Raw genomic sequence first — 11046 nt, 5'->3', positions numbered from 1 at the left:
TTGTGGATTTTTCTTCTGCTTTTAATACAATTCAGCCTCACATTTTAATTGATAGGCTCTTACAACAATTTAATGTGAGTAAAAATCTGGCGGGTTGGATTTTTTTTAACTAACCAGACACAGAGAATCAGGGTCAACAGTGTTTTGTCTGACCAAAAGGGGTCTTCTACTGGATCTCCCCAAGGGTGTGTGTTGTCACCATTACTCTTTATTCTCTATACAAATATGTGTCAGAGTAGATGGGACAATAGAACCATCATAAAGTATGCTGATGATGCAGTTATTGTTAGTCTTAGGGACGGTGAAAATAGCCATGGCCCAGTTGTTGATGATTTTGTAGGCTGGTGTGAGGAATCCTACCTGCAACTAAACATAATAAAAACCCAAGATATGCTTATTGATTTCAGGAGGAAACCTCAAAGGCAGGGAGTTACTTTAAAGGGCAGACTCTTGAGTCTGTGAAATCATATAAATACCTAGGGACGATCACTGATAGTACATTGAGTTGAAGAAAATTGTGAAAGGGTGTGCAAAAAGGGTCAGCAACATCTACACTGTTTAAGGAAACTTGCACACTTTCATATTGACCGAACCTCAATGAATATGTTTTATCAAGCTTTTATTGCATCTATTTTATCGTTTTCTTTGGTGTCATGGTTTGGTCAGATATCTCTAAGACAGAGGAAATCCTTAGATCAAGTAGTTAAGTGGTCTAGCCGGTTGCTAGGGGAGTCTCGGCCAAGTATGGCTACCCTGTACAGTAGATAGGTACAGAGGAAAGCTACTCCCATCCCCTGCACTGCTACTTTTCGCTTCTTCCCTCTGGCCGGAGGTTTGCAGTTCCGAGTGTAAAACGACACGGTACAAAAACAGCTTTGTTCCTGTTTTTTCTGCTGGTCCCCGCAAAGTAGGTAAAACAAGTAGGTGTGTGTGAGAGAGAGAGTAGTCCTACACTGAGGACTACTAGAGTGTGGCTATGGAAATGAAACAAAATGTAAACATCAATTACGCAAAAAAACAAAATATCAAAAAGCCGTTTAGAGTATGAATAGATGAAGAGTTGCCGATTAACAGTTGACATGGTGTTTCTATCTGAAAGCATGAAAGAATGCTTAACGTAGTAAGATGTGAACATTTTTCCCCATTCATTTGAATGGGGCAAGATTTTCAAAATAAAGCTAAATATTTCAAAAGTATGAAGTTCAGAAAAATTCTGAAATTCTGAATTCTGAATGTCCTTGAGGAGCTGAACATTTTGATAGCTGAAAGTATGCTGAAGTTGAATATTCCCATTCATTTGATTAGGGCAAGATTTTCAAAATAAAGCTTTTTCAAAGGTATGAAGTTTAGAAAAATTCTGAAGAGAAGCATGAATGTCCTTGAGGAGTTGAACATTTTGATACCTGAAAGTATGCTGAAGTTGAATTTCCCCAATTCATTTGAATGGGGCAAAATTTTTAGAATAAATGCTGAATATTTTCAAAAGTATGAAATTTGTAAAAAAAAAAAAAGTTGAATACACGCCATAATGTCCTGAAAAAACTGAACATTTTGATACCAGAATGGCTTTTCTAGGTGAAAGTATATTGAACTTGTTAAGATGAACATTTTCCGATTGGTCCCCACAAAGTATGTAAACAAGTAGGGTTGTGTGTGGGTGTAGGTGTTTGTGTCTGTGTATGTATGAGAAAGAAAGAGTAGTCCTACACACAGAAATACTAGAGTGTGGCTATTGAAATGAGACAAAACGTAAATGATAATTATACAAAAATCAAAAAAAATTATCAAAAAGCTGTTTACAGTATGAATAGCTGAAGAGTTGCTGAATAGTTATTAGTTGACATGGTGGTTTTAGCTGAAGGTATGCTGAAGATATTAAGGTGAAAATGTTTCCCATTTATTTGAATGGAGAAAATGTGCTGTTAAAAGCTGATTTTATTAAAAAGTATAAAAGTTATAAAAGTTGTATACAAGCACTCATGTCCTTGAAAAGCTGAACATGATAGCTCAATGGCCTTCTAGGTGAAAGTATGCGAAGAAATTAGGTGCCAAAAAACGGACGGAAGAATCCAGAATAATAATAAATAAGAGGATAACAAGAGCGCGGCTGCTCTGCATCCACACAATAAAAAACAGGAGAGCATAGTGTGGATGCTTTACAGCATCTACACAAAAACTAATTGTAAAGTGTTCCATACCTGGAGGATTTTCTGCACACCACGAGCGACCTCGTAGTGCTCAGCCCCAACAATGTTGGGGTCCATAATACGGGAGGTTGAATCCAGGGGGTCAACAGCAGGGTAGATTCCCAGCTCAGCGATGGCACGGGACAACACTGTGGTGGCATCCAAATGAGCAAAGGTTGTGGCAGGTGCAGGGTCAGTCAAATCATCAGCAGGCACATAGATGGCCTAGGGAGAGGACGGAGACTTGTAACCCATTCTGTATTCCCAATCATATCTCATCTAATATAAGCCTGCAAAGGTTGTTTTAGCCAAGATGAGTAAAAGCATTGTTATATATACAGCTCAAGCCAGTTATCCTCTTTGAACTGTTTACCTGCACAGATGTGATTGAACCTTTCTTCGTGGTGGTGATCCTCTCCTGCATGGTACCCATGTCAGTGGCCAGAGTGGGCTGATAACCCACAGCAGAGGGGATACGACCCAGCAGGGCCGACACCTGACAGGTAAGTACATGACTTCGGTCAGTATTAAACAAACCATTGGATATTTTCAATTGGGCTGTACAAAGTATGGAACTATACCCCTAATAACCACTATTATTAATTGTGACATTTAAGGGAAATATTTGCCATTGGTAACAATTACAACAATTCTACAGACCTCAGAACCAGCCTGTGTGAAGCGGAAGATGTTGTCGATGAAGAGCAGCACATCCTGGCCCTCCTGGTCACGGAAGTACTCTGCCACGGTCAGCCCAGTCAGAGCCACTCTGGCACGGGCACCAGGGGGCTCGTTCATCTGTCCGTACACCAGCGCCACCTAGCAGGGATAAGAGTCAATGTAAGCGGTCAATATTAACTTCTATGCCAAGTGTTACAGGCTCTAATTTTTTTTTAAGATGCTTTCCACAATCCTGACCTTAGAGGTGGTGTCCTTCAGGTTGATGACACCAGACTCAATCATTTCATGGTACAAATCGTTTCCTTCACGGGTACGCTCACCCACACCAGCAAACACAGAGTAACCACCATGGGCCTTAGCCACATTGTTGATCAGCTCCATGATCAACACAGTCTTGCCTACACCGGCACCACCAAACAGACCTGAAACAATGAGAAATCTGGGATTAGTTCTTCAATATTGTCTAGTGTTCAAGGAGTAGAGTCCTGCCTGCAGAATCCTCATGAGAAAAATTTGGTTTTGCAAATACCGATCTTTCCTCCCTTGGCATAGGGGGCCAGCAGGTCCACCACCTTAATGCCAGTCACCAGAATCTCCTGCTCCACACTCATATCAGTGAACTCAGGGGCCTCAGCATGGATAGCTGAAGTCCTAGGAAAAGCAAAATATAATTTCTAATCATTTCATTTATAAATGGCAACAACCATTTGCAGAGCAACAGGTCTTCAAGTTAAACAATTCTGCATTCTTCATCAGGCTTTGTACTGCAAGCTCATTAACACCCATTTAAAACTGCTGCCACTATTACTTGTTTCTTTAAATTCAGATCTCACTTTTGTAATTGAGATATGTTGGCTTTATTGTCAAAATCACTACATATTGTCAGCTGTGTGTTTATGTACAGAATAAACTCACTGCTTGGTGGTGATGGGACCCCTCTCATCGATGGGCTCTCCGATGACATTCATGATCCTGCCCAGGGTCTCAGGGCCCACTGGAATTCTGATGGGGCCACCAGTGTCCAGAACCTTCTGTCCACGGACCAGACCTTCAGTGCCGTCCATAGCAATGGTACGTACTACGTTTTCTCCTGAACACATCATAAACATCTTTTTTTTCCTGCCATATAAATCCTGTTTTCTTATTATAAATCCTGTTGCTGCTTATTAAGGGTACTGAAGTGAAGATTATCACCCAGGTTGCTCACCAAGATGCTGTGCAACCTCCAGGACTAGCCTGGAATCACGGCCGGCGACTTCCAAAGCATTGAGGATGGGAGGAAGGCCCTCATCGAACTGGACGTCCACCACGGCACCGATGACAGCCACAATGCGCCCATTGGCGACACTGGCAGCGGCAGCAGGTGCGGCATAGTCTCTACCTGTTAAACAATCCAGATAGCATGCGCATTTAGCTCAGCGTCATGTCATGCCTCCTTATTCTCTCATCTACTACCAGTCTGGTGTAAAACACAGGATTAGACAGTCCGATGTCTGCGTATATGGCCGCCCTGTCTCAATGTCATGAGATTGTTATGGGCCAAACTATGAATCAGCTTTCAAACAACTGAATTACTGACTGTGACCTCCACAAACTGTCTGCGTGCTACGGTGAAATTTTGGTACATCTGATCAGTAGAAACTGACCAACCAATGTCCTAAGCAAACAATCTATTAACATGCAAAAACTGCCAGATGAAGTAAGTTCACTTCCATCTAACGCTGTTACTGAACGTCAGACGCAATGACACATATGTTCATACTTTATTTTATTCATCATACCTTATTCTGTTTCTAGATTGCCTGAAGGTTTGCAGGGACTAAACATTGCAGATGACTGTCTAACCTTGCTGGCCTTACCTCGCTGATAATGCTCACACTGGTCTCAGACATTCTCACACCGCCTCATGTCATTACACAAAGGTCATTACTGTTGGCAAACGAAAAACGTCTACTAGCCATTATCTGTCGCCTGACATGTGTCACTATAAGTATATGTGCACGTGTACGCCTTTCATAGTTTGCATCAGCTCCAATACATTTAAAAAATTTGACATTTAAATATTCGGGCCTGCTTCACCGACAAGCCAGCCAGCGTGATGCTAGCAACGGCTAAGGTTAGCATTGGCTCTGCCCTATTCCGACAAGCGTTTTTCTTAGTACGTTTTCGCTGAAAAACTCCAGACATGCAAGACATACGTGAAAACACGGATGGGGATCCAACGAGAGCCTTCAATGGCTGGACCCCAGGCTTCAGAACCTGCAGAGCCCCGTTACAGCAACGTCCCACAGCTCCTAACATGATCAAAATGGCTGAAGGTGGAAGACAAGGAACTTGCACCTTTATAATGAATGGTCGCTTGGGGCGAACTGCGCGTGCGTGCAACGTAAAAAAAAAAAGACATAAGGAGCATGCGTAGACCTTAAGTGTATCCGGCTTGACATTTTTCCCGCTGGAGATGGTCTATTTGACAGTAATTTTGACTGTTGAGTGACATTCCAAACAAAGGTTACATTTAAGATCTGTTAACGTTTAAATCAGTCGTTCAGGTAATGTAGACCTGCATGAAACACATGGCCTATGCATCCTAATAGTGCTATTGTTCTATATGTACTTATTTGTGTCCCATGTCAGTTTTCTGCTGCACCCCTGCCATTTTTTTGCTGGGGTGTGGGCTTTTTCACTCCGAGTTCCCTAATTTACAAAGGAATGCTCAGAGTTGATAGCTGACTGAAAACTAGAAGCCTTTACCTTCCTTTACAGAACTTTAACACATTATTATTTATATTACTGTACCTCAGCATAAGGTGTCAGCGGTATAGACTTTAAACACTGACCAAACAGCTGACAGTGGTGGACATTTGAGTATGATGCGACGGCTCTGGCTTTATTCTATACCCTGAAACACCTGGACAACAGCAGTAGGATGCTAGGATGCTCTTCCTGGATTACAGTTCTGCATTCAACACCATTCGCCAAGGCAGGCTGATTGGGAAGATGACAGACCTCAGTGTCCCAGCTCCCACCTGTAACTGGACTTTGGACTTCCTGACTGAAAGACCACAGGTGGTCAGAATAGGAGGGCGGGTATCTGCTGAGCTCACAGCATAGGCTCACCGCTTTCAAGGCGATAGAGAGGGAGAGGGGGAGGGGGAGAGAGACAGAGAGGGAGAAGGGGAGGGGGAGGAGAGACAGAGAGAGGGGAGGGGGAGAGAGACAGAGAGGGAGAAGGGAAGGGGGAGGAGAGACAGAGAGAGGAGTTGCGTAGGGGCATGTCCCAATTGCGCTGCATTTTATGAACCACCAGATGGCACTCCAAGACTTTGTCATTGACTCAGCACTTTGAGCTTCCATTGACTTGTATTGCAAAAAATAAAGCTAAATAGATTAAAAAGTATAAATGTTATAAAAAAAAAGTTGAGTACAAGCAGGGATGTCCTTGAAGAGTTGAACAGATCAAGACCTCGATGGCCTGTATAGCTAAAAGTATGCTGGACAACTTTTCAGAATAAAGCTAAATATTTTAAAAGTGTGATGTTTTGAAAAATTGTTAATAGAAGCATGAATGTTTTTGAAGAGCTGAACATTTTGATACCCGAAATAGGTGAAGGTATGTAGAGAAATGCATTTCCTGTTGTAAATGCGTGTGAATGCTGTGTGCTGAAGTATCGCCCTGAAAATGCTGAACATTTTGACACCTGAAAGGCATATCTACCTGACAGTATGCTGAAGTAGATTTTTCCCATTCATTTGAAAGGGGCAAAATTTTCACAATAAAGCTAAATATTTTAAAAGTGTGATGTTTTGAAAAATTCTGAATAGAGGCATTAATGTCCTTGAAGAGCTGAACATCTTGATACCTGAAATAGCTGAAGGTATGCCAAAGTAGAATTTTCCCATTCATTTGAATGGGGCAAGATTTTCAAAATAAAGCTGAATATTTTAAAAGTATAAACTTTAGAAAACTTCTGTATAGAAACATGAATGTCCTTGAGGAGCTCAACATTTTGATAGCTGAAATAGCTCATAAGGTATGCTGAATTTGAATAGTCCCATTCATCTGAATGGGGCAAAACTTTCAAAATAAAGCTAAATATTTCAAAAGTATGAAGTTTATAAAAATTCTGCATAGAAATGTGAATGTCCTTGAGGAGCTGAACATTTTGATAACTGAAAGTATGCTGAAGTAGAATTTTCCCATTCATTGAAATGGCGCAAAACTTTCAAAATAAAGCTAAATATTTCCAAACGGTGTAAGGCTTAAAAGCATGAATGTCCTTGAAGAGGGGAACATTTTGATACCTGAAAGTAGGCTGAAGTAGAATTTTCCCATTCATTGAAATGGCGCAAAACTTTCAAAATAAAGCTAAATATTTCAAAAGTATGAAGTTTAGAAAAGTTCAGCATAAAAGTATAAATTTCCTTGAAGAGCTGAACACATTGACAGCAGAAGGTATGCTGAAATAGAATTTCGCCATTCATTTAAATGGGGCAAGATTTTCAAAATAAAGTTGAATATTTCAAATGTGTGCAGTTTAGAAAACCTCTGAATATAAGCATGACTGTCCTTGAAGGGCTGAACATTTTCATACCTGAAAGTATCCTGAAGTAGAATTTTCCTATTCATTTGAATGGGGCAAGATTTTCAAAATAAAGCTGAATATTTAAAATGTATGAAGTTTTCAAAACTTCTGAATAGTAGTATGAATATCGTTGAAGAGCTGAACATTTTAATAGCTGAAAGTTTGCTGAACTCGAAGTTTCCCATTCATTTGAATGGGGCAAGATTTTCAAATGAAGCTAAATATTTAAAATGTATGAAGTTTAGAAAACTTCTGAATAGTACTATGAATGTCCTTGAAGAGCTGAACATTTTGATAGCTGAAATAGCTGAAAGTTTGCTGAATTAGAATTTTCCCATTCATTTGATTGGGGAAAAAATTTTCAGAATAAAGGTGAATATGTCAAATAGTATAAAATTTACCAAAAAGTTGTATACATCCGTGCATGTCCTGAAAAAGCCGAACATTTTGATACCTGAATTGCGTTTCTAGCTGAAAGTATGCTGAAGTAGTTAAGTGCCAAAAAATGTACGGAAGAATAATATTAATAAAGAAATAATTGGAAGACATAGTATGGATGCTGATTCAGCATCCATACAATAAATATTTGGAAAACATAGTATGGATACTTTATCAGCATCCATACTGTTTTCCAATTATTTATTTCTCTATTATTATTGTATGGATGCTGATTCAGCATCCATACAATAATAAAGAAATAACTGGAAAACATAGTTTGGACTCCGAGCATCCATACAATAATAAAGAAATAACTGGAAAACATAGTTTGCATGCTGAGCATCCATACTATGTTTTCCAATTATTTCTTTATTGTATGGATGCTGACTCAGCATCCATACATTAATAATAAAGATTTGGAAAACAACGCAACACACAGCCATTAAGAAGAAGTGTCATTTCTTCAGAGCATCTGTGGGGCATCCTGAAACGGAAGGTGGAGGTGCGCAAGGTCTCTAACATCCACCAGCTCTGTGACGTCATCATGGAGGAGTGAAAGAGGATTCCAGTGGCAACCTGTGAAGCTCTGGTGAACTCTATGCCCAAGAGGGTTAAGGCAGTGCTGGAAAATAATGGTGGCCACACAAAATATTGACACTTTGGGCCCCATTTGGCCATTATCACTTAGGGGTGTACTCACTTTTGTTGCCAGCAGTTTAGACATTAATGGCTGTGTGTTGCGTTATTTTGAGGGGACAGCACATTTACACTGTCATACAAGCTGTAGACTCACTACTTTACATTGTAGCCAAGTGTCATTTCTTCAGTGTTGTCACATGAAAAGATATACTTAAATATCTACAAAATGTGAGGGGGTGTACTCATTTCTGTGGCATACTGTATATAAGGCAGGGCTCCCTCCTTCAGACAAGCTGCTGGAGAAGAGAGCAGGAAAAAAGCACACGGAAACACAGAGCCTAATACATTTATCAGTTTTGGGCTAACCCCTTACACAGATGAAGTCCATCCAGCAGACTCCATCTCTTATCTAGAGCTCCACAGGCTTGGAGCAGCTGTATATTACCTAGTCATAACAAAATGAAGAACTCCGTGTGTGTATGTTGTTATGTGATGTGTAACAAAAACATTCATTCAGACATAATTCTTACACAAGATTAAAACAAGAAAACAATTGGTGTCATGGCTTACTACTAACCTTGAAACAGAGCAGACTAGAGCAGACTTCCATTCATTTGAATGGGGCAAGATTTTCAAAATAAAACTAAATATTTCAAAAGTATGAAGTTTAGAAAACCTCTGAAGAGAAGGATGAATGTCCTTGAAGAGCTGAACATTTTGATAGCTGAAATAGTGTTGAAGTAGAATTTCCCCATTCATTTGAATGGGGCAAGATTTTCAAAATAAAGCTACAGCATCCACACAATAATAATAAATAAAGAACAGAATAGCACACAATAAATAGAGAACCGGAGAGCATAGTGTGGATGCTTTACAGGCTCCACACAACAATAATAATAATAATAATGATAATAATAGTAAATAAAGAACAGGAGAGCATATATTTAAGCCCAAATGTTGTACATACATTTTGGCACTGAAGGCAAATGCAGAGTCACTAGAGGTTTTCCTTTTTCATATTAGCTGAGATGCTGCCTTAACTCCCTCTACATGGTTCATTCTCAACAATGATATAGTCTAGCAATCTAGCCATCCCTGGTAGGCTAGTGGTTCTCACCGCAGCACGCCGGGTTTGAATCAGGGTTGCGTCAGGAAGGGCATCAAGCGTAAAACACATGCTAAATATCAACATGTGAGTTGTCAGTGTGACAATCCGCTGTGGCGACCCCTAAACAGGAAAAGCCGAAAGTGACTTTCTTCTATATAGTCTAGGAAGTCACTTTCGGCTTTTTACACCAGATGCCCTTCCTGACGCAACCTGGATTTGAACCCTGGGCGCTGCGGCGAGAGCACTGCGCCTTAACCACTAATATAGTCTAGCAATCTGTAATGGTCCAAGCAACTTTTATTATCGTAACAAGTAGATTTCATTGATTATCTAATTCTATACTTTGACTTAACTAAAAATAAAATACTTGTAATGGAGTATTTTTACAGTGTGGTGTTACTGCTGTTACTTGGTTATTGGATTTGAATATTTCTTCCACAACTGGCTGCACAAACCCATAAATGTGCCTGCATCAAACTAACTGAACTAACTGAAAACAATATTGCATGAAAATTAAAATGTACAGGTAGTATGTATTATATACAAATAGTATGGCTAATAGTGTATAGTAGTATTATAATACTGTCTCTTATGTTATATGTAAATCCTTATTATGTCAATCCAGTTCTTATTCTATTCTGTTCTATTTTATTTTTATTCTACTTTATTCTATTTTAGTCCTGGGTCTTCCCCGGGGCCTCCTCCCGGTGGGACATGCCTGGAACACCTTCCTAGGAAGGCGCCCAGGAGGCATCCGAAACAGATGCCCGAGCCACCTCAGCTGGCTCCTCTCGATGTGGAGGAGCAGCGGTTCTACTCTGAGCTCCTCCCGGGTGACCGAGCTCCTCACCCTATCTCTAAGGGTGCGCCCGGCCACCCTGCGGAGAAAGCTCATTTTGGCCGCCTGTATCTGGGATCTTGCCCTTTCGGTCATGACCCAAAGTTCATGACCATAGGTGAGGGTCGGAACGTAGATTGACCAGTAAATCGAGAGCTTCGCCTTATGGCTCAGCTCCTTCTTCACCACGACGGATCGGTACATCGACCGCATTGCTGCAGAAGCTGCACCGATCCGCCTGTCAATCTCCCGTTCCATCCTTCCCTCACTCGTGGTGGCATTACGTGATCAAATCCTATTCTGTCCTTACAAATGTGTCTGTGTGCTGAGTTCTCAATGTGGTTTGTACGGCCCCTAATGTTTTGACAAGAATTTACTTCACTTAGGAGTTTTTCCTTCTTTTCCACCCATCTATAAATATAAATACAGCTGGAAAATAATTTAGCAAAGCAACACTGATGAATCCCCAAATGCACCACTTTTGAAAAGTGCAGACACATATAAACTATACTATACTACACGCTGGAGGGACTATGTCTCTCGGCTGGCCCGGGGACGCCCCGGCACTCCCCC

The 11046-nt window shown here is 40.6% G+C and overlaps 1 protein-coding gene across 1 annotated transcript in view; it reads right to left on the bottom strand.

Annotated features, from left to right (window-relative positions):
• atp5f1b (ATP synthase F1 subunit beta) overlaps positions 1-5228 on the bottom strand; it is an 8394-nt gene extending 3166 nt beyond the window's left edge. Inside the window, exons 1-8 of the mRNA XM_020585991.1 lie at positions 5066-5228; positions 4075-4248; positions 3783-3957; positions 3397-3518; positions 3105-3289; positions 2847-3005; positions 2560-2682; positions 2199-2411 (exon numbers count right to left, since the gene is read on the bottom strand). Coding sequence (XP_020441647.1) covers positions 2199-2411; positions 2560-2682; positions 2847-3005; positions 3105-3289; positions 3397-3518; positions 3783-3957; positions 4075-4248; positions 5066-5168 — 1254 coding nt within the window. The 5' untranslated portion in view covers positions 5169-5228. The remainder of the gene's footprint in view (positions 1-2198; positions 2412-2559; positions 2683-2846; positions 3006-3104; positions 3290-3396; positions 3519-3782; positions 3958-4074; positions 4249-5065) is intronic.
• Positions 5229-11046: the final 5818 nt, after the last annotated feature.

Source organism: Monopterus albus, unplaced genomic scaffold (assembly GCF_001952655.1).
Source record: "Monopterus albus unplaced genomic scaffold, M_albus_1.0 scaffold391.1, whole genome shotgun sequence".
NCBI classification, from domain to species: domain Eukaryota; kingdom Metazoa; phylum Chordata; class Actinopteri; order Synbranchiformes; family Synbranchidae; genus Monopterus; species Monopterus albus.
The sequence above is the reverse complement of the archived record's forward strand: the minus strand, read 5'-3'. Positions and strand labels throughout refer to the sequence as shown.